Source organism: Salvelinus alpinus, chromosome 1 (assembly GCF_045679555.1).
Source record: "Salvelinus alpinus chromosome 1, SLU_Salpinus.1, whole genome shotgun sequence".
In the NCBI taxonomy this organism is placed as follows: domain Eukaryota; kingdom Metazoa; phylum Chordata; class Actinopteri; order Salmoniformes; family Salmonidae; genus Salvelinus; species Salvelinus alpinus.
This window is the reverse complement of record NC_092086.1, coordinates 58,863,751-58,887,990: the sequence shown is the minus strand read 5'-3', so window position 1 is coordinate 58,887,990 and position 24,240 is coordinate 58,863,751. Positions and strand designations below refer to the sequence as shown.

General features: G+C 47.7%; 1 protein-coding gene across 4 annotated transcripts in view; it reads left to right on the top strand.

The window, feature by feature from the left end:
- The window catches only part of trpm4a (transient receptor potential cation channel, subfamily M, member 4a), a 70,317-nt gene that overhangs the window by 2,367 nt on the left and 43,710 nt on the right, over positions 1–24,240 (top strand). For 2 of the 4 annotated variants that reach the window (XM_071356617.1, XM_071356540.1), the window contains exons 1-4: positions 9,361–9,623; positions 20,033–20,094; positions 20,251–20,428; positions 23,486–23,666. In XM_071356617.1, the coding sequence (XP_071212718.1) occupies positions 9,540–9,623; positions 20,033–20,094; positions 20,251–20,428; positions 23,486–23,666 (505 nt within the window). In that variant the 5' untranslated portion in view covers positions 9,361–9,539. Of the gene's footprint in view, positions 1–9,360; positions 9,624–20,032; positions 20,095–20,250; positions 20,429–23,485; positions 23,667–24,240 lie in introns of those variants that run through there. The other 2 variants (XM_071356693.1, XM_071356774.1) reach the window with 2 other exon arrangements.

The window sequence follows — 24,240 nt, the reverse complement described above, 5'->3', positions numbered from 1 at the left end:
TCTTCAGTCTCCTAAGGGGGAGTTTGGACCATGATTGTGTGTTTGGACCATAATAGTTCTTTGGTGATGTAGACACCAAGGAACTTGAAGCTCTCAACCTGCTCCACTACAGCCCCGTCGATGAGAATGGGGGTGTGCTCGGTCCTCCTTTTTCTGTAGTCCACAATCATCTCCTTTGTCTTGATCACTTTGAGGGAGAAGTTGTTATCCTGGCACCACACTGCCAGATCTCTGACCTCCTCCCTATAGGCTGTATCATCGTTGTCGGTGATGCCTACCACTGTTGTGTCGTCGGCAAACTTAATGATGATGTTGGAGTCGTGCTTGGCCATGAAAGCACAACTCTCTCTCGGAGGAGGAGGAGGACCTGAGCCCTAGGACCATGCCTCAGGGCTACCTGGCCTGATGACTCCTTGCTGTCCCCTCCCCAGTCCACCTGGTCGTGCTGCTGCTCCAGTTTCAACTGTTCTGCCTGCGGCTATGGAACCCTGAGCTGTTCACCGGATGTGATATCTTGTCCCAAACCTGCTGTTTTCAACTCTCTGGAGACAGCAGGAGCGGTAGAGATACTCTGAATGATCGGCTATGAAAAGCCAACTGACATTTACTTCTAAAGGTGCTGACCTGTTGCACCCTCTACAACAACTGTGATTATTATTATTTGACCCTATTCCTCTCTAGATTTCTTCCTAGGTTCCGGCCTTTCTAGGGACTTTTTCCAAGCCACCATGCTTCCACACCTGCATTGTTTGCTGTTTGGGGTTTTAGGCTGGGTTTCTGTACAGAACTTTGTGACATCATCTGATGTAAGAAGGGCTTTATTAAATAAATTAGATTGATTGATTGATTAGCGTGTACAGGAAGGGACTGAGCACGCACCCCTGAGGGGCCCCCGTGTTGAGGACCAGCGTGGCAGGTGTGTTGTTACCTACCGTCACCACCTGGGGGCGAACGTCAGGAAGTCCAGAATCCAGTTGCAGAGGGAGGTGTTTAGTTCCAGGGTCTTTAGCTTAGTGATGAGCTTTGAGGGCACTATGGTGTTGAACTCTGAGCTGTAGTCATTGAATATCATTCTCACGTAGGTGTTCCTTTTGTCCAGCTGGGAAAGGGCAGTGTGGAGTGCAATAGAGATTGCATCATCTTTGGATCTGTTGGGGTGGTATGCAAATTAGAGTGGGTCTAGGGTTTGTGGGATAATGGTGTTGATATGAGCCATGACCAGTGTTTCAAAGAATTTCATGGCTACATTTAGTCATTTAGGCAGGTTACCTTGGAGTTTTTGGGCACAGGGGCTATGGTGGTCTGCTTGAAACATGTTGGTATTACAGACTCGGTCAGGGAGAGGTTGAAAATGTCAGTGAAGACACTTGCCAGTTGGTCAGCGCATGCTCGGAGTACACGTTCTGGTAATCCCTCTGCCACTGCGGCCTTGTGAATGTTGCCCTATTTAAAGGTCTTACTCACATCGGCTACAGAGAGCGTGATCACACAGTCTTCCGGAACAGCTGATGCTCTCATGCATGCTTCAGTGTTGCTTGCCTCGAAGCGAGCATAAAAGTCATTTAGCTCGTCTGGTAGGCTCATGTCAATGGGCAGCTCGCTCACGGCTGTGCTTCCCTTTGCAGTCCGTAATAGTTTGCAAATCCTGCCACATCCGACGAGTGTCGGAGCCTGTGTGGTATGATTCAATCTTAATCCTGTCTTGACGCTTTGCCTGTTTGATGGTTTGTTCTAGGGCATAGCAGGATTTCTTATAAGTGTCTAGGTTAGTGTCCCGCTCCTTGAAAGCGGCACCTCTACCCTTTAGCTCAGTGAGGTTGTTGCCTGTAATCCATGGCTTCTGGTGGGGGTATGTACAGTTGAAGTCGGAAGTTTACATGCACATAGGTCGGAGTCATTAAAAATTGTTTTTCAACCACGCCACAAATTTCTTGTTAACAAACTATAGTTTTGGCAAGTCGGTTAGGACATCTACTTTGTGCATGACACAAGTCATTTTTCCAACAATTGTTTACAGACAGATTATTTCACTTATAATTTACTGTATCACAATTCCAGTGGGTCAGAAGTTGACATACACTAAGTTGACTGTGCCTTTAAACAGCTTGGAAAATTCCAGAAAATTATGTCATGGCTTTAGAAGCTTCTGATAGGCTAATTGACATCATTTGAGTCAATTGGAGGTGTACCTGTGGATGTATTTCAAGGCCTACCTTCAAACTCAGTGCCTCTTTGCTTGACATCATGGGAAAATCTAAATAAATCAGCCAAGACCTCAGAATAAAAACTGTAGACCTCCACAAGTATGGTTCGTCCTTGGGAGCAATTTCCAAACGCCTGAAGGTACCACGTTCATTTGTACAAACAATAGTACGCAAGTATAAACACCATGGGACCACGCAGCCGTCATACTGCTCAGGAAGGAGACGTGTTCTGTCTCCTAGAGATGAACGTACTTTGGTGCGAAAAGTGCAAATCAATCCCAGAACAACAGTAAATGCTGGAGGAAACAGGTACAAAAGTATCTATATCCACAGTAAAACGAGTCCTATAGCGACATAACCTGAAAGGCCGCTCAGCAAGGAGAGGCCACTGCTCCAAAACCGCCATAAAAAAGCCAGACTACGGTTTGCAACTGCACAATTGGGACAAAGATTGTACTTTTTTGGAGAAATGTCCTCTGGTCTGATATTTTTTTTTTTTAACTGTTTGGCCATAATGACCATTGTTATGTTTAGAGGAAAAGGGGGGACGCTTGCAAGCCGAAGAACACCATCCCAACCGTGAAGCACAGGGGTGGCAGCATCATGTTGTGGGAGTGCTTTGCTGCAGGAGGGACTGGTGCACTTCACAAAATAGATGGCATCATGAGGTAGGAAAATTATGTGGATATGTTGAAGCAACATCTCAAGACATCAGTCAGGAAGTTAAAGCTTGGTCGCAAATGGGTCTTCCAAATGGGCAATGACCCCAAGCATACTTCCAAAGTGACCCAAGTTAAACAATTTAAAGACAATGCTACCAAATACTAATTGAGTGTATGTAAACTTCTGACACACTGGGAATGTGATGAAAGAAATAAAAGCTGAAATGAATCATTCTCTCTACTATTATTCTGACATTTTACATTCTTAAAATAAAGTGGTGATCCTATCTGACCTATGACAGGGAATCTTTACTAGGATTAAATGTCAGGAATTGTGAAAAACTGAGTTTAAATGTATTTGGCTAAGGTGTATGTAAACTTCCGACTTCAACTGAACGTACGTTCCCTGTTGGGATGCATCAATGTACTTATTGATGAAGCCAGTGACTGATGTGGTGTACTCCTCAATGCCATCGGAAGAATCCCGTGAACATATTCCAGTTTGTGCTTGCAAAACAGTCCTATAGCTTAGTATCTGCGTCGTCTGACCAATTCCGTATTGAGTGAGTCACTGGTACTTCCCGCTTTAGTTTTCGCTTGTATGCAAGAATCAGGAGGATAGAGATATTTTCAGCCAAATGGAGGGCGAGGGAGAGCTTTGTACGCTTTTCTGTGTGTGGAGTAAAGGTGGTCTAGAGGTTTTTTTCCTCTGGTTGCACTTATACCATGCTAGTAGAATTTTGGTAAAACTGATTTCAGTTTGCCTGAATTAAAATCCCCGGCAACAAGGAGCGCCGCTTCTGGATGAACATTTTCTTGTTTGCTTATGGCCTTATACAGCTCGTTGAGTGCGGTCTTAGTGCCAGCATCGGTTTATGGTGGTAAATAGACAGCTACGAATAACTCTCTTGGTAAATAGTGTGGTCTACAGCGTATCATGAGATACTCTACCTCAGGCGAGCAAAACCTTGAGACTTCCCTAATATTAGATTTCGTGCACCAGCTGTTATTTACAAATATATACAGACCACCACTCTTTGTCTTATAGGCAGCTGTTCTATCTTGCCGATTCACCGAAAACCCAGCCAGCTGTATTTTATCCATGTCGTCGTTCAGCCACGACTCGGTGAAACATAAGAGATTACAGTTTTTAATGTCCTGCTGACAGGATAGTCTTGATCGGAGCTCATCCATTTTATTATCCAATGATTGCATGTTGGCTAATAGGACTGATGGTAGAGGCGGATTACCCACTCATCGTCGGATCCTTACAAGGCACCCCGACCTACGTCCCCGATATCTCTGTCTCTTCTTCATGCAAATGATAGGGATGTGGGTCTTGTTAGAATTAGGATAACATTCCCTTAATGTCAAACCAAACTTTTTTTTTTTTTTTTTTTTTTTAAATTTTATCCCCTTTTCTCCCCAATTTTCGTGGTATCCAATCGCTAGTAATTACTATCTTGTCTCATCGCTACAACTCCCGTACGGGCTCGGGAGAGACGAAGGTCGAAAGTCATGCGTCCTCCGAAGCACAACCCAACCTAGCCGCACTGCTTCTTAACACAGCGCGCCTCCAACCCGGAAGCCAGTCGCACCAATGTGTCGGAGGAAACACCGTGCACCCGCCCCCTCGGTTAGCGCGCACTGCGCCCGGCCCGCCACAGGAGTCGCTGGAGCGCGATGAGACAAGGATATCCCTACCGGCCAAACCCTCCCTAACCCGGACGACGCTAAGCCAATTGTGCGTCGCCCCACGGACCTCCCGGTCGCGGCCGGCTGCGACAGAGCCTGGGCGCGAACCCAGACTCTGGTGGCGCAGCATAGCACTGCGATGCAGTGCTCTAGACCACTGCGCCACCCGGGAGGCTCGTCAAACCAAACTTACCCAGAACATAGTAACCATGTTCTCAGAATATCCAATGTTAAAATGTTCTAGACATATTTCATGGGACATTGCAAGAACATTTATGTACAGTTCTCTGTTGTAAACTTGTTGTAACTTAGCCTACTTGTTTGTTTTATTTATTTGGTGAATTATCAATCGTTGTGACAGTTACTTACAGACCATCTATGTAGTCTTCTGCTAGGTAAATGCCTACAGGCCTAGCCCTAGGTACAGGCCTACTGTTATGTTCTTAAACCAGATTTTGTATGACTTTATTGTATTTTTGTGTCGCTGTTGAACTATTTTCTGAGTGGCAATGGCGGGAGAATGACCATCAGTGTTGTTGTAAAAACAGACCGCTCCTATGACATGCGCGTCTTAAGCCGCCAGAGCAGGCTAGTCCATCTTTCTCAGGCATGAACTGACAGGACAAGAGGGGTAGGACACACTACTCATTTAAGCTGCACTACAGCTGGAACTGTCCGACAAACAAAGTGGTAAAAAAAACATGACTTGTAGGCTCCTCTGCCCTCTTGACATATACAAGTATGGAAGCCTCTAACAAACTAAACTTAAGAATTAAAATAATACCATAGTCTGTCAAAAAAGATGAGGCATGATAGCCCACATGCTGGTACAGTGGTAGGATCTTAATTTGATCACTCTGTTGCCGGATAACTTTCATGCAATGCAGGAAATATACAATTTGTAGTGTATTCAAGGTTTAAAAAGGTTTAGAAAGGCTTAAAAAGGTTTTTAAAGTTTGTAAATACCACTTTGAAATGTCAGACTTGATTTTCCCTTATAATTGTTTTTATCAACCCCTACAAAAATGTCCATTAATTATAATCCACATAATATTTCACATTTCCTGTTGTGAATAATCCTGTCTCAGGATTATTTTCCTGCTGTCGGAAACTGGCTCAAATTAAGATCCTATATCTGTATGCAATATGCACAACTGCCATTGAGCCGAGAAAAATTAACAAAGGAGAGATAATTGAAGGCTGTAGAAGAGTCCGTTCAAGAGAGCAAATAGAAAGACAGTGAAAGAGAAGGTATTACACTTGTCTTGTGACACCTTTTAGCTTGTCCTCTCATTTGCCTTTCCTGTCTCCATCTCTAATGTACTCTGTTGAATAGTGGTGCTTGAGTGGACTGGCTCAATATTTGCATGGAGAGAGAGAGAGTGTGTGTGGACCTCGCTTTGTGCACAGGTGCATTGTCATGCTGAAACAGGAAAGGGCCTTCCTTAAACTGTTGCCACAAAGTTGGCAGCACAGAATCGTCTAGAATGTAATTGTATGCTGTAGCGTTAAGATTTCCCTTCATGGAAATAAGGGGCCTAGCACGAACCATGAAAAACAGCCCCAGACCATTATTCCTCCTCCACCAAACGTTACAGTTGGCGCTATGCATTGGGGCAGGTAGCTTTCTCCTGGCATCCACCAAATCCAGATTTGTGCCGTCGGACTGCCAGATGGTGAAGCATGATTTATCACTCCAGAGAACGTGTTTCCACTGCTCCAGAGTTCAACGCTGGTCTGAACAATCGGAATCCACCCTTCAAGATTGTTTTGATCATGCGGACTGGGACATGTTCCGGGTAACCTCGGAGAATAATATCAACGTATACGCTGATTCGGTGAGTGAGTTTATAAGGAAGTGCATAGGAGATGTTGTATCCACTGTGACCATTAAAACCTACCCTAACCAGAAACCGTGGATGGGATGGCAGCATACACGCAAAACTGAAAGCGCGAACCACCGCATTTAACCATGGAAAGGTGATTGGGATTATGGCCGAATACAAACAGTGTAGTTATTCCCTCCGCAAGGCAATCAAACAAGTGAAATGTCAGTATAGAGACAAAGTGGAGTCACAATTCAACGGCTCAGACACAAGACGTATGTGGCAGGGTCTACAGACAATCACGGACTACAAAAAGAATACCAGCCACGTCATGGACGCTTCCAGACAAACTAAACACCTTCTTTGCCCGCTTTGAGGATAATACAGTGACACCGACGCGGCCCGCTACCAAGGTCTGTGGGCTCTCCTTCTCCATGGCCAACGTGAGTAAGACATTTAAATGTGTTAGCCCTCGCAAGGCTGCCAGCTCAGACGACATCCCTAGCTGCATCCTCAAAGCATGCGCAGACCAGCTGGCTGGTGTGTTTACAGACATATTCAATCTCGCCCTATCCCAGTCTGCTGTCCCTACATGCTTCAAGATGGCCACCATTATTCCTGTACTCAAGAAGGCAAAGGTAACTGAACTAAATGACAGCGCAACAGCGCCTCTTCAACTTCAGGAGGCTGAAGAAATTTGGCTTAAGGTCACAGTTAAGGTCACAGTTATGAAATCTTAGGACACTAAAGAGACCTTTCTACTACCTCTGAAAAACACCACAAGATAGATCCCCAGGGTCCCTGCTCATCTGCGTGAACATGCCTTAGTCATGCTGCAAGGAGGAATGAGGACTGCAGATGTGGCCAGGGCAATAAATTGCAATGTCCGTACTGTGAGACGCCTAAGACAGTGCTACAGTGAGACAGGATGGAAAGCTGATCATCCTCGCAGTGGCAGACCATGTGTAACAACACCTGCACAGGATCGGTACATCTGATGGCAACAACAACTGCCCGAGTTACAACAGGAATGCACAATCTCTCCATCAGTGCTCAGACAGTCTGCAATAGGCTGAGATTGCACTTCACTGACGAGTCGCGGTTTTGTCTCACCAGGGGTGATGGTCAGATTCGCGTTTATCGTCGAAGGAATGAGCGTTACCCCGAGGCCTGTACTCTGGAGATACTGACTGTGTAACGGCTGTCGTAGTCGTTCTCCTCCTCAGACGAGGAGGAGCATGGATCGGACCAAGATGCGGATTGGTAAGTATTCATATTTTAATGGGAAAACAACAAACACTACAAAATACAACAACCAACAAACGTGACTAACCTGAAACAGTCCTGTGTGGCCCAAACACTGACACAGGAACAAACACCCACAAAACACAGGTGAAACCCAGGCTGCCTAAGTATGATTCTCAATCAGGGACAACGATTGACAGCTGTCTCTGATTGAGAATCATACCAGGCCGAACACAAAATCCCAACATAGAAAATCAAACCTAGACCAACCCACCCAACTCACGCCCTGACCAACTAAAACAAATACAAAACAAAGGAAAACAGGTCAGGAACGTGACAGAACCCCCCCCTTAAGGTGCGAACTCCGGGCGCACCAGCACAAAGTCTAGGGGAGGGTCTGGGTGGGCGTCTGTCCACGGTGGCGGCTCTGGCGCTGGTCGTGGTCCCCACCCCACCATAGTCAACCCCCGCTTCCGTGGCCTCCTCCCAATATCCACCCTCCATGTCAATCCCACTATTCCAAAGAGCAGTAACAGACTGAGGGGTAGCACCGGACTGAGGGGTAGCACCGGACTGAGGGGTAGCACCGGACTGAGGGGTAGCACCGGACTGAGGGGCAGCACCGGACTGAGGGGCAGCACCGGACTGAGGGGCAGCACCGGACTGAGGGGCGGATCCTGGCTGGCGGAAGGCTCTGGCGGATCCTGGCTGGCGGAAGGCTCCGGCGGATCCTGGCTGGCGGAAGGCTCCGGCGGATCCTGGCTGGCGGAAGGCTCCGGCGGATCCTGGCTGGCGGAAGGCTCCGGCGGATCCTGGCTGGCTGGCAGCTCCTGGCTGGACGGCTCTGGCTGATCCTGGCTGGACGGCTCTGGCTGATCCTGGCTGGACGGCTCTGGCTGGTCCTGGCTGGACGGCTCTGGCTGGTCCTGGCTGGACGGCTCTGGCTGGTCCTGGCTGGACGGCTCTGGCTGGTCCTGGCTGGACGGCTCTGAAGGCTCGGGACAGACGGGCAGCGCTGGGCAGGCAGGCAGTTCAGACAGCGCTGGGAAGGCAGGCAGTTCAGACACAGGCTGCGCTGAGCAGGCAAGCAGCGCAGGCGGCGTTGAGCAGACGGCCGACTCTGACCTGCTGAGGCGCACAGTAGGTCTGGTGCGTGGTGCCGGAATTGGAGGCACTGGGCTGGAGACACGCACCACAGGGAGAGTGCGTGGAGGAGGAACAGGGCTCTGGAAATGCACTGGAAGCCTGGTGCGTGGTGTCGGCACTGATGGTACTGGGCTGGGGTGGGAAGGTGGCGCCAGATATACCGGACCGTGAAGGAGGACACGTGCTCTTGAGCACCGAGCCTCCCCAACCTTACCAGGTTGAATGGTCCCCGTAGCCCTGCCAGTGCGGCGAGGTGGAATAGCCCGCACTGGGATATGCAGGCGAACCGGGAACACCACCTGTAAGGCTGGTGCCATGTACTTCATGGCACCCGGCTCGATGCCCAACCTAGCCCTCCCAGTGCGGCAAGGTGGAATAGCCCGCACTGGGCTAAGCACGCGTACTGGGGACACCGTGCGCTCCACCACATAACACGGTGTCTGACCAGTACGACGCCCTCTCACTCCACGGTAAGCCCGGGGAGTTGGCTCGGGTATCCAACCCGGCTTCGCCACACTCCCCTTTAACCCCCCCCCAAGAAATTTTTGGGTGAGCCTCTCAGGCTTCCAGCCGCTCTGCCTTGCTTTCGCCTCATAAAACCTCCTCTCCGCTTTCGCTGCCTCCAGCTCCGCTTTGGGGCGGCGACACTCCACTGGCTCTGCCCAGGGTCCTTTACCGTCTAGGATTTCCTCCCAAGTCCATTCCTCTTTTCCCCATTGCTGTTGTTCTTTCCTTCCTTCTCCAATCCGCTTGGTCCTGTTATGGTGGGTGTTTCTGTAACGGCTGTCGTAGTCGTTCTCCTCCTCAGACGAGGAGGAGCATGGATCGGACCAAGATGCGGATTGGTAAGTATTCATATTTTAATGGGAAAACAACAAACACTACAAAATACAACAACCAACAAACGTGACTAACCTGAAACTGTCCTGTGTGGCCCAAACACTGACACAGGAACAAACACCCACAAAACACAGGTGAAACCCAGGCTGCCTAAGTATGATTCTCAATCAGGGACAACGATTGACAGCTGTCTCTGATTGAGAATCATACCAGGCCGAACACAAAATCCCAACATAGAAAATCAAACCTAGACCAACCCACCCAACTCACACCCTGACCAACTAAAACAAATACAAAACAAAGGAAAACAGGTCAGGAACGTGACAGACTGTTACTTTTGATTTTGACCCCCCCTTTGTTCAGGGACACATTATTAAATTTCTGTTAGTCACATGTCTGTGGAACTTGTTCAGTTTATGTCTCAGTTGTTGAATCTTGTTATATTCCTACAAATATTTACACATGTTAAGTTTGCTGAAAATAAACGCAGTTGACAGTGAGATGACATTTCATTTTTTGCTGAGTTTAGGTAGAGTTATTAAAGTGACTATGCATAGATAATAACAACAGAGAGTATCAGCAGTGTAAAAGGGGTGGGGGGGGGGACAATGCAAATAGTCTGGGTAGCCATTTGATTAGATTTGCAGGAGTCTTATGGCTTGGGGGTAGAAGCTGTTTAGAAGCCTCTTGGACCTAGACTTGGCACTCCGGTACCGCTTGCCGTGCGGTAGCAGAGAGAACAGTCTATGACTATGGTGGCTGAAGTCTTTGACAATTTTTAGGGCCTTCCTCTGACACCGCCCGGTATAGAGGTCCTGGATGGCAGGAAGCTTGGCCCCAGTGATGTACTGGGCCGTACGCACTACCCTCTGTAGTGCCTTGTCTGGTGAGTATGCAGGCCATGGAGGAACTGTGACATTTTCAGCTTCCAGGAATTGTGTACAGATTCTTGCGACATGCATTATCATGCTGAAACTTTTTATTTAACCTTTATTTAACTAGGCAAGTCAGTTAAGAACAAATTCTTATTTACAATGACGGCCTACCCCGGCCAAACCCTAACCCGGACGACGCTGGGCCAATTGTGCACCGCCCTATGGGACTCCCAATCACAGCGGTTGTGATACAGCCTGGAATCGAACCAGGGTCTGTAGTGACACCTCTAGCACTGAGATGCAGTGCCTTAGACCGCTGCGCCACTCGGGAGCCCAGATGAGGTTATGGCGGCGAGTGAATGGCGCGACAATGAGCCTCAGGATCTCGGCACGGTATCTCTGTGCATTCAAATTGCCATCGATAAAACGCAATTGTGTTCGTGGTCCGTAGTTTATGCCTGCAAATACCATAACCCCACTCCCACCATGGGTCACTCTGCTCACCCACACGCCATTCACACTGTCTGCCATCTGCCCATTACAGTTGCAACTGGGATTCATCCGTGAAGAGCTCACTTCTCCAGCATGCCAGTGGCCATCGAAGGTGGGAATTTGCCCACTGAAGTTGGTTGTGACACCAAACTGCAGTCAGGTTAAGACCCTGGTGAGGACGACGAGCACGCAGATAAGCTTCCCTGAGATGGTTTATCACAGTTTGTGCAGAAATTGTTTGGTTGTGCAAACCCAGTTTCATCAGCTGTCCGGGCGGCTGCCCTCAGACGATCCTACAGGTTCTGGACTGGCATGATTACAAGTGGTGTATGGATGTGAGGCCGGTTGGACGTACTGCCAAATTTTCTAAAACAACGTTGGAGGCGGCTTATGGTAGAGAAATTAACATTTAATTATATTTCAACAGCTCCGGTGGCTATTCCTGCAGTCAGCATGCCAATTGCACGCTCCCTCAAAACTTCAGAAATCTGTGGCATTGTGTTGTGTGACAAAACTCCACATTTTAGGGTGGCCTTTTATTGCCCCCAGCACAAGTTGCACCTGCGTAATGATCATACTGTTTAATCAGCTTCTTGATATGCCACACCTGTCAGATGGATAGATGATCTTGGCGAAGGAGAAATGCTCAGTAACATGAATGTAAACAAAATGTGAGAGAAATAAGCTTTTTGTGCATATGAAAAATGCCTGGGATCATTTATTTCAGCTCATGAAACACTTTACATGTTGTCTTTATATTTTTGTTCAGTGTAGTTTTAAACTTATTTTGAGCAATTAAAAAAAAATGAATATGCCTAGGCCTATTCAGGGAGAGAAGCATCAATCGGTCCTCTTGCTTGCTGAAAGGCTATGAAATAGACTACAACTGTGGCAATGAACTAGCGGAGAAGTTTGAATGGCAAGAGCAACGTGTAGCTCTGGTGTGATGTGATCACATTGGCTAAGTTGATACATTGCTGCACTGATGCATTGCAAACGTAAAAAACGGGCAGTGAAAAATGCATGAATTCATTGACACAACGAACCCACAGACCTGTCAGTGGCCGTGCGCGAATAACAATTTATATTGGTCAACGGCCTATTTTCAGATGTCAAAAGACGGCCAAATCAAACCTGTTCGAATAAATAGTTGACGGATTGCAGCAGGTCGATATTTTGCCATTGGTGTTAGATGTGTCATAAACAAGATGTCCTGTTAATTTGTTTCGTCCGAGTAAAATAATTTTACCAAAATTGTCTTGACCAATTTTGGTAAAATCCTCCTTTAGTTTTAATGCCCTCCCCCCTCTTGTTTGGAATAACCTGCAAAATTCCTTGCATCTTTATTCCCTCGTGTCGCTAGGGCAGTTTAGGACTCTGGTGTTAAAGGAGAATTTTCCTATTTCTGAAGTAAATCTCGTGTTTTGATGTAAATGACATGTTATAGAAGGGTCCAGACAGTTTTTTTGTGATTTGGCTTATGTGGTGGAAGTTGCCACTAAGGACTCCAAGTCAAAGTTAAATTAGCATATCTTTATTATCACGGCCAGAGAGGTTACAACCAACTTCATTCTCAAAGTACAAGTCTGTCAGAACCTCTGAAGGGGTGCTCCCCTTCACTCTTTATACTCATGCCCAAACTAGGAGTCTCTGCTCTCAGGGCGCAATAGGCTGATCATGATCGTGCACACATAGTTTCTAGGCGTTGGGCCAAAGTAACTATATGTTCCCTTCTTTCTGTTCTTCTATCAGTCCTCTCCCTGAGAGCAGTCACAGAACATCCTAACACAATAATCAGGAAACAACACACTACATGTAGTCACGCATTTGCAGAGACACAGAGGACACAAAAAATGTCCACTACACTTGCTTTTGAGAAACTTACCGCAGCCGCAATTCACTTTCTCATTGCTCGTTGTGCAGTATCAGGGCACGCAAAATACATGCTCCAAAAACACCCAAATACGTCCTTCTAGAAACAGAAATGGTCTGAGTATAGTGATCTAGGTCTTTAGATGTTGTACACATTAAATTGTGCCATTCTGAACTTAATCCGCAACGTTATATTCCATTTTATGCGAGCCGTTTCTTCTACAAGCTGTACTGCGCAGGATGTGTCTTGTACTATAGGGACACACTCGACCTGCACAGCTGTATGGGGGAAACAACGCAACTTGACCAAAATTGATATTTTAAAATCTCTACCCCCTTTCTACCTCTGTATCTTATGATCTCTGACATCAGTGCGCTGTTACTGAGTGTACAAAACATTAGGAACACCTGCTTTTTCCATGACAGACTGACCAGGTGAATCCAGGTGAAAGTTATGATCCCTTATTGATGTCACTTGTTAAATCCACTTCAGTCAGTGTAGATGAAGGGGAGGAGACAGGTTAAAGAAGGATTTTAAAATATTGAGACAATTGAGACATTTATAGTGTATGTGTTCCATTCAGAAGGTGAATGGGCAAGACAGAAGATTTAAGCACCTTTGAACGCGGTATGGCAGTAGGTGCCAGGCACACCAGTTTGATTGTGTCAAGAACTGCAGGGATTTTCACGCTCAACAGTTTCTCGTGTGTATCTAGAATGGTCCACCACCCAAAGGACATCCAGCCAAATTGACACAACTGTGGGAAGCATTGGAGTCAACATGGGCCAGCATCCTTGTGGAACGCTTTCAACACCTTCCAGAGTCCATGCCTCGACAAATTGAGGGCAAAAGGGGATGCAACTCAATATTAGGAAAATGTTCCTAATGTTTTGTGCACTCAGTTAAAGTCCTCAGATGACCCAAAATCCCTAGCAGCCCGCGCACAATAACGTGTGTTCAGTCCACACATACACTACTTAGGTATTCCCCACATTTACTGCAGTTTTTTAAATCACTTTTGGTGCGATTGTAACAGTACTCTTCTTGCGTTGTGTACAATCAATCATCGACACGAACTCCAACTTGTATCACCAGTCATGGAGCTTTATTCTGATAGAAACAGCACAAAATTGCACGTCATGCAATGCACGGCTCACCATCCAACTCTGCACTCACGCACTGTACAAAATATACGAACCCCCCCACCAGACACAGTAAGTTGCTAGCTAGTATTAGCGGGAATTCTCTACAACAAAATGCACAACAAATATTCACCAAAAAACGCTGCATCTTACGTGTGATGTTCGAATAACATTTACAAACAAATTGATATAAATTGTACATTTAAATCATCACTTGGGATTATAAAAATCACTTTTGACGTACAGTGCTTTGCAACCAACAATTTACCGCTGGTTTGGCGCTTGTTCACTGGGACGATTCTAACTGAAACATCCTCCCTCGTAAGCAAGCTACGCAAACCAGCCAATAAGATGCCATGTTGAGTAGGTGAAGGCAAGACAAAACTAAAACCAAAAACCCATTGGCTTAACAATAAAGTGGCAAGGGGAATCACCAATATAACCCTGTTACACTATTTTCACAAGTATGTGGGGAATTTTCTAAACAAAACTCTGCACTGGTAATGCATTCAGTCTTGCATTCAAAACCTTTCATTGTGCATTCATTTTGTTTGTAGACATCTTTCACCACACAACCATTGATCCAAGATATACAGTTAAAGTCAGAAGTTTACATACACCTTAGCCAAATACATTTAAACTCAGTTTTTCACAATTCCTGACATTTAATCCAAGTAAAAATTCCCTGTCTTAGGTCAGTTAGGATCACCACTTTATTTTAAGAATGTGAAATGTCAGAATAATAGTAGAGAGAATTATTTATTTCAGCTTTTATTTCTTTCATCATATTCCCAGTGGGTCAGAAGTTTACATACACTCAATTAGTATTTGGTAATATTGCCTTTAAATAGTTTAACTTGGGTCCAATGTTTCGGGTAGCCTTCCACAAGCTTCCCACAATAAATTGGGTGAATTTTTGCCCATTCCTCCTGACAGAGCTGGTGTAACTGAGTCAGGTTTGTAGGCCTCCTTGCTCGCACACGCTTTTTCAGGTCTGCCCACAAATGTTCTATAGGATTGAGGTCAGGGCTTTGTGATGGCCACTCCAATACCTTGACTTTGTTGTCCTTAAGCCATTTTGTCACAACTTTGGAAGTATGCTTGGGGTCATTGTCCATTTGGAAGACCCATTTGCGACCAAGCTTTAACTTCCTGACTGATGTCTTGAGATGTTGCTTCAATATATCCACAGAATTTTCCTACCTCATGATGCCATCTATTTTGTGAAGTGCACCAGTCCCTCCTGCAGCAAAGCACTCCCACAACATGATGCTGCCACCCCCGTGCTTCACGGTTGGGAGCAGCCTTTCAGGTTATGTCGATATAGGACTCGTTTTACTGTGGTTACAGAGACTTTGTACCCGTTTCCTCCAGCATCTTCACAAGGTCCTTTGCTGTTCTGGGATTGATTTGCGTTTTTCGCACCAAGGTTCATTCATCTCTAGGAGACAGAATGCATCTCCTTCCTGAGCGGTATGACGGCTGCATGGTCCCATGGTGTTTATACTATTGTTTGTACAGATGAACGTGGTACCTTCAGGCGTTTGGAAATTGCTCCCAAGGATGAACCAAACTTGTGGAGGTCTACAATTATTTTTCTGAGGTCTTGGCTGATTTATTTTGATTTTCCCATGATGTCAAGCAAAGAGGCACTGAGTTTGAAGGTAGGCCTTGAAATACATCCACAGGTACACCTCTAATTGACTCACATTATGTCAATTTGTCACGTTCCTGACCTATTTTCTGTTGTTTTGTATGTGTTAGTCGGTCAGGGCGTGAGTGTGGGTGGGCATTTCTATGTTTTCTGTTTCTATGTTGGTTTAAAGGGTGACCTAATATGGCTCTCAATTAGAGGCAGGTGTTTTTCATTTCCTCTGATTGAGAGTCATATTAAGGTAGGTGTTTTCACACTGTTTGTTTGTGGGTGGTTGTCTTCCGTGTCTGTGTCTGTGTCTGTGCACCACACGGGACTGTTTTCGGTTTGTTAGTTTTATGTAGTCTGTTCCTGTTCATGCGTTCTTCACGTTATATGTAAGTTCGTGTTCAGGTCTGTCTGCATCGTTTATTTGTTTTGTTAGTTTATTCAAGTATAGTTTGTTTTTCGTCGTGTTCTAATAAATCATTATGTATTCACAACCCGCTGCGCCTTGGTCGAATCACTACTCCTCCTCTTCGTATGAAGAGAGAGAGGAACACCGTTACAGAACCACCCACCAAATAACCAGAACCAAGCAGCGGTGTAACGGGAGGAAGGGACAACGCAAGAAGGAGGAATGGACATGGGAGGATGTTTTGGACGGTAAAGGTTGCTACACATGGGAGGAGATCCTGGCTGGAAGGGATCGCCTCCCATGGGAACAGCTGGAGGCACTGAGGAGAGCAGAGGCAACCGGAGAAGGGAACCGGCGTTATGAGGGGACGCGTCTAGCACGGAAGCCCGAAAAGCCCGTGAGTACTACCCAAAAATTTATTGGAGGGGGCTAAGAGATAGTGGGCCTAAGAGGTAGTGGGCCAAGGGCAGGTAGGAGACCTGCGCCCACTTCTCAGGCTAACCGTGGAGAGCGGGAGTACGGGCAGACACCGTGTTACGCAGTAGAGCGCACGGTGTCTCCTGTACGTGTGCATAGCCCGGTGCGGGTTATTCCACCTCCCCGCACTGGTAGGGCTAGATTGGGCATTGAGCCAGGTGTCATGAGGCCGGCTCAACGCGTCTGGTCTCCAGTGCGTCTCCTCGGGCCGGCATACATGGCACCTGCCTTACGCATGGTTTCCCCGGTTCGCCTACATAGCCCGGTGCGGGTTATTCCACCTCCCCGCACTGGTCGGGCGACCGGGAGCATTCAACCAGGTAAGGTTGGGCAGGCTCAATGCTCAAGAGAGCCAGTACCCCTGCACGGTCCGGTATTTCCGGCGCCACCTCTCCGCCCCAGTCCAGTACCAACAGTGCCTACACCACGCACCAGGCTTCCAGTGCGTTTCCAGAGCCCTGTTCCTCCTCCACGCACTCTCCCTATGGTGCGTGTCTCCAGCCCAGTGCCTCCAGTTCCGGCACCACGCACTAAGCCTCCTGTGCGTCTCCAGAGCCCTGTACGCACTGTTCCTTCTCCCCGTACTCGTCCTGATGTGCGTGCACTCAGCCCGGTGCCACCAGTGCCGGTACCACGCACCAGGCCTATAGTGCGCTTCGAGAGGTCAGTGTGCCCTGTCCCTGCTCCCCGCACTAGGCTTGAAGTGCGTGTCTCCAGTCCGGTGCCTCCAGTTCCGGCACCACGTACCAGGCCTACAGTGCGTCTCAGCCGGCCAGAGTCTGCCGTCTGCCCAACGGCGCCTGAACTGTCCGTCTGCCAAGCGCCGCATGAACTGCCCGTCTGTATTGAGCCTTCAAAGCCGCCCGTCTGCCATGAGCCTGCAAAGCCGCCCGTCTGCCATGAGCCTACAGAGCCTTCCGCCAGACAGGAGCCGCTAGAGCCTTCCGCCAGACAGGAGCCGCTAGAGCCTTCCGCCAGACAGGAGCAGCCAAAGCCTTCCGCCAGACAGGATCAGCCAGAGCCATCCGTCTCCGCAGCGCCATCTGAGCCATCCGTCTCCCCAGCGCCATCTGAGCCATCCGTCTCCCCAGCGCCATCTGAGCCATCCGTCTCCCCAGCGCCATCTGAGCCATCCGTCTCCCCAGCGCCATCTGAGCCATCCGTCTCCCCAGCGCCATCTGAGCCATCCGTCTCCCCAGCGCCATCTGAGCCATCCGTCTCCCCAGCGCCATCTGAGCCATCCGTCTCCCCAGCGCCATCTGAGCCATCCGTCTCCCCAGCGCCATCTGAGCCATCCGTCTGTCCCGAGCCATTAGAGCCGCCCGTCTGTCCCTAGCCGTCAGAGCCGATAGTCAGTCAGGAGCCGCTAGAGCCATTCGTCAGACAGGATCTGCCAGAGCCGCCAACCAGACAGGATCTGCCAGAGCCGCCAACCAGACAGGATCTGCCAGAGCCGCCAACCAGACGGGATCTGCCAGAGCCGCCAACCAGACGGGATCTGCCAGAGCCGCCAACCAGACGGGATCTGCCAGAGCCGCCAACCAGACGGGATCTGCCAGAGCCGCCAACCAGACGGGATCTGCCAGAGCCGCCAACCAGACGGGATCTGCCAGGGCCGCCAACCAGACGGGATCTGCCAGGGCCGCCAACCAGACGGGATCTGCCAGAGCCGCCAACCAGACGGGATCTGCCAGAGCCGCTAACCAGACGGGATCTGCCAGAGCCGCCAACCAGACGGGATCTGCCAGAGCCGCCAGTGAGCCATGAGCGTCCAGAGCCGTTAGTGAGCCATGAGCAGCCAGAGCCGTCAGCGAGCCATGAGCAGCCAGAGCCGTCAGCGAGCCATGAGCGTCTAGAGCCGTCAGCGAGCCATGAGCGTCCAGAGCCGTCAGCCTGCCATGAGCGTCCAGAGCCGTCAGCCTGCCATGAGCAGCCAGAGCCGTCAGCGAGCCATGAGCGTCTAGAGCCGTCAGCCTGCCATGAGCGTCCAGAGCCGTCAGCCTGCCATGAGCGTCCAGAGCCGTCAGCCTGCCATGAGCGTTTAGAGCCGTCAGTCAGCCATGAGCTGCCCCTCAGCCCGAAGCGGCTATTTATCCAGAACTGCCTCTCAGTCCAGAGCTGTCTCTCTGTCCGGAGCTGCCCTTCAGTCCGGAGTTGCCCCTCTATCCTGAGCTACCTCTCTATCCTGAGCTACCTCTCTATCCTGAGCTACCTCTCTATCCTGAGCTACCTCTCTATCCTGAGCTATCCCTCTGTCCTGAGCTATCCCTCTGTCCTGAGCTACCTTGTCCCGGAGCTGTCCTTTATCTTGGGGTTGCCCCTTAAATTAGGTGGGGGAAATAAGAGGGTGGTCATTTTGAGGAGGCTAAGGAAGCTGGGATTGACTATGGTGGGGTGGGGACCTCGTCCAGAGCCTGAGCCACCACCGTGGTCAGATGCCCACCCAGACCCTCCCCTAGACTTTGTGCTGGTGCGCCCGGAGTTCGCACCTTGAGGGGGGGGTTATGTCACGTTCCTGACCTATTTTCTGTTGTTTTGTATGTGTTAGTCGGTCAGGGCGTGAGTGTGGGTGGGCATTTCTATGTTTTCTGTTTCTATGTTGGTTTAAAGGGTGACCTAATATGGCTCTCAATTAGAGGCAGGTGTTTTTCATTTCCTCTGATTGAGAGTCATATTAAGGTAGGTGTTTTCACACTGTTTGTTTGTGGGTGGTTGTCTTCCGTGTCTGTGTCTGTGCACCACACGGGACTGTTTTCGGTTTGTTAGTTTTATGTAGTCTGTTCCTGTTCATGCGTTCTTCACGTTATATGTAAGTTCGTGTTCAGGTCTGTCTGCATCGTTTATTTGTTTTGTTAGTTTATTCAAGTATAGTTTGTTTTTCGTCGTGTTCTAATAAATCATTATGTATTCACAACCCGCTGCGCCTTGGTCGAATCACTACTCCTCCTCTTCGTATGAAGAGAGAGAGGAACACCGTTACACAATTAGCCTATCAGAAGCTTCTAAAGCCATGACATAATTTTCTGGAATTTTCCAAGCTGTTTAAAGGCGCAGCCAACTTACTATATGTAAACTTCTGACCCACTGGAATTGTGATACAGTGAATTATAAGTGAAATAATCTGTCTGTAAACAATTGTTGGAAAAATGACGTGTGTCATGCACAAAGTAGATGTCCTAACCGACTTGCCAAAACTATAGTTTGTTAACAAGAAATATGTGGAGTGGTTGAAAAACAAGTTTTAATGACTCCAACCTAAGTGTATGTAAACGTCTGTAGCCATGAAATGCTTTGAAAGGCTGGTCATGGCTCACATCAGCACCAAGTTTAGGTTCAAGAGGCTCCTAAACAGCTTCTACAACCAAGCCATAAGACTCCTGAACAGATAATCAAATGGCTACCCAGCTCATGTACACAGTGTACATCCAGTTTAGCATAAAATTCAACATCTGTAGCTTGTTAGGTAACAGCGACTAACAGTTACCCAATGTCTTTCCCTCACAGAGTTGGATCCCCAAGATCATCAAGAAGAGAGTGTGCACCACATTCATAGAGGACTGTTTTAGGTACAGCCTCTCTCTGGGTCGCCGTGTGTGTCTGTGGTCTGTGTTTTTGATTTTGTGAATTGTCTGTTCACTGTAATGACTGGCTGTGTGTGTGTGTGTATGTGTGTGTATATGTGTGTGTATTCATGTGTGTCTTTGTCTCTCTGCCCCTGTCAGTAATGGGGCGCTGTGCCAGTGCGGGGGTGTGCGTGAAACACACGGCTCCATTGCTACGGGAGACTATTTCGGGGCAGCCATCGTCAGCCAGTGGGATAGCTCTCAGCACTCCTCAGAGTACCCCACTGACGCCTTCGGACAGTTGGAGTTCGCAGAGGCTGGCAGGAGACACAGCCATGTGGGTAACACACACTCAACTGTGTGCATACACTCATGCACGGGCATGCTAAGAAATACACATGCTAAGACATACAGTACTAGTCAAGGCAAAGAGTGGCTACTTTGAAGAATCTAAAATCTAAAATGTATTTAGATTTGTTTAACACTCTTTTGGTTACTACATGATTTACTACATGAAAATAGTCAAAATAAAGAAAACACTTGAATGAGTAGGTGTGTCCAAACTTTTGACTGGTACTGTACATGGGATTGGTCTCTGTCCCAGGTTGATGACCTGATAGAGGATAGTGTATGTTTGCTCAGTTGGTCCAGCGCTCAATCAATCAGCCCAGGGTATTACTAAAGTATAAATAACACTAGGACACACACACTGCTCTGTCAGTGGCGGGAGGGTGGGTGATTAATGAATTAGATAGTTGGCTTACTGCCCGTCATCTCATAACCATTAAGTGACTCAGCTATACTATATGACCAAAGGATGTGGACACATTCTCGTCAAACATCTAATTCCAATATCATGGGGTTAGTCCCCTCTTTGTTGCTATAACAGCCTCCACTCTTCTGGGAAGGCTTTCCACTAGATGTTGGAACATTGCTGCGGGGACTTGCTTCTATTCAGCCACAAGAGCACTAGTGAGGTCGGGCACTGATGTTGGGCGATTAGGCCAGGCTCTCAGTCGGCGTTCCAATTCATCCCAAAGGTGTTCGATGGGGTTGAGGTCAGAGCTCCGTGAAGGCCAGTCAAGTTCTTCCACACCGATCTCGACAAACCATTTCTATATGGACCCCGCTTTGTGCATGGGTGCATTGTCATGCTGAAACAGGAAAGGGCCTTCCCCAAACTGTTGCCACAAAGTTGGAAGCACAGAATCGTCTAGAATGCTATTGTATGATGTAGCGTTAAAATTTCCCTTCACTGGAAATAAGGGGCCTAGCCCGAACCATGAAAAAGCCCCAGACCATTATTCCCTCCCCCCCAAACTTTACAGTTGGCATAATGCATTGGGGCAGGTAGCGTTCTCTTGGCATCCGCCAAAACCAGATTCGTCCGTCGGATTTCCAGATGGGGAAGCGTGATTCATCACTCCAGAGAACGCGTTTCCACCCCTCCGGAGTCCAATGGCGGCGAGCTTTACACCACTCCAGCCGACACTTGGCATTGTGCATAGAGATCATAGGCTTCCATGGCTGCTCAGCCATGTGCTGACGTTGCTTCCAGAGGCAATTTGGAACTCGGTATTGAGTGATGCAACCGAGGACAGACTATTTTTATGTGCTTCAGCACTCGGTGGTCCCGTTCTGTGAGCTTGTGTGACCTACCACTTCACGGCTGTTCCGGTGTTGCTCCTAGACGTTTCCACCTCCCAATATCAGCGCTTACAGTTGACTAGGGCAGCTCCAGCAGGGCATAAATTTAACAAACTGACTTGTTGGAAAGGTGGCATCCTATGACGGTCCCTCGTTGAAAGTAACTGAGCTCTTCAGTAAGGCCATTCTATTGCCAATTTTTGGAGATTGCATGGCTGTGTGCTCGATATTATACAGTCGTGGCCAAAAGTTTTGAGAATGACACAAATATTAATTTCCACAAAGTTTGCTGCTTGAGTGTCTTTAGATATTTTTGTCAGATGTTACTATGGAATAGTGAAGCATAATTACAAGCATTTCATAAGTGTCAAAGGCTTTTATTGACAATAACATGAAGTTGATGCAAAGAGTCCATATTTGCAGTGTTGACCCTTCTTTTTCAAGACCTCTGCAATCCGCCCTGGCATCAATTAACTTCTGGGCCACATCCTGACTGATGGCAGCCCATTCTTGCATAATCAATGCTTGGAGTTTGTCAGAATTTGTGGGGTTTTGTTTGTCCACCCGCCTCTTGAGGATTGACCTCAAGTTCTCAATGGGATTAAGGTCTGGGGAGTTTCCTGGCCCAAAATATCGATGTTTTGTTCCCCGAGCCACTTAGTTATTACTTTGCCTTATGGCAAGGTGTCCATCATGCTGGAAAAGGCATTGTTCGTCACCAAACTGTTCCTGCATGGTTGGGAGAAGTTGCTCTCGGAGGATGTGTTGGTACCATTCTTTATTCATGGCTGTGTTCTTAGGCAAAATTGTGAGTGAGCCCACTCCCTTGGCTGAGAAGCAACCCCACACATGAATGGTCTCAGGATGCTTTACTGTTGTCATGACACAGGACTGATGGTAGCGCTCACCTTGTCTTCTCCAGACAAGCTTTTTTCCGGATGCCCCAAACTATCGGAAAGGGGATTCATCAGAGAAAATGACATTACCCCAGTCCTCAGCAGTCCAATCCCTGTACCTTTGCAGAATATCAGTCTGTCCCTGATGTTTTTCCTGGAGAGAAGTGGCTTCTTTGCTGCCCTTCTTGACACCAGGCCATCCAAAAGTCTTCGCCTCACTGTGTGTGCAGATACACTCACACCTGCCTGCTGCCATTCCTGAGCAAGCTCAGGAAACAGGAGGCTCCTGCCCTATGGGCCATTCTGGCTCAGACAAAGCATATTTGTCCAAGGCTTACTTACTTACCTAATTTCATGATGTTATAAGATGCTATAAGTTATGAAACTAATATGTCACTCAAGCATTCATTGACACTAAATGACAACAATGTGAACGTATTTCATTTCAACCTCTTGCTCGTTTACGTCGGGCCTTGTTGCTCCGCCAGTTGCTAGTGAAGTGTCTTTCATATAGACAATGAGAGAGCTTTGACATTGCAGAGGTGAGGTATGAGGCTGTCATATTTATTCATTTCACAGCAGAACGTCTGTCTGGCATTCTATGGAACAATGGTAGAGGAGTCCGTGTTCTAGCAGTGCTGCCAGCCCTCACATCAGTCAGACGGAATGTTCTCACCTGTACCGATATCTCTCTGCCACTGATGAACTACGTCATAGGCAGATGAACCAATTAGCAATTACTTTATGTAGCCGCACCAATTCACCACAGCTTCTTGATAATCCTCAGTTTATTGCGATACTCATTGTCCCCTCCTCCACCTCATCCATTCTTCTCTCTTCCTATTGGTCAGTTCCTGCGCCTGTCGTGCGACACCACCCCTCAGATGGTATACACCCTGATGACAGCCCACTGGGGGGTACCCTCCCCCAACCTGGTGGTTTCTGTGGTGGGGGGTGAGGGGTGCGAGAAAGTCAAGACCTGGGTCAGGGAGGTGCTGAGACAGGGGCTGGTCAGGGCAGCACAGAGCACAGGTGAGACACACATAGACACAGTACTCTGTACCTTAGAGACCGCAGCCCTGTGAACATAGTCATTGAACACCGGTCACTTTAATGTTTACACATTGTTTTACCCACTTTCTATGTATATACTGTATTCTAGTTATTACTCATCCTATATACAGTAACCAGTGCTATACACACTTTTTATATTGAAATACTGTCCATACTGTCTATACACACCATTATATAGAGTATATACACTGAACAAAAAAATAAGTTACAGTTCATATAAGTCAGTCAATTGAAATAAATGAATTAGGCCCTAATCTACAGAGTTCTCATGACTGGGAATACAGATATGCAAATGTTGGTCACAGATACCTTAATTAAAAGAAAGGTAGGGGCGTGGATAAAATAAACTGTCAGTATTTGGTGTGACCACCATTTTCCTCACGCAGCGTGACACATCACCTTCGCATAGAGTTGATCAGGCTGTTGTTGATTGTGCCCTGAGGAATGTTGTTCCACTCCTCTCCAATGGATGTGTAAAGTTGCTACATATTGGCGGGAACTGGAACACACGTCGATCCAGAGCATCCCAAAC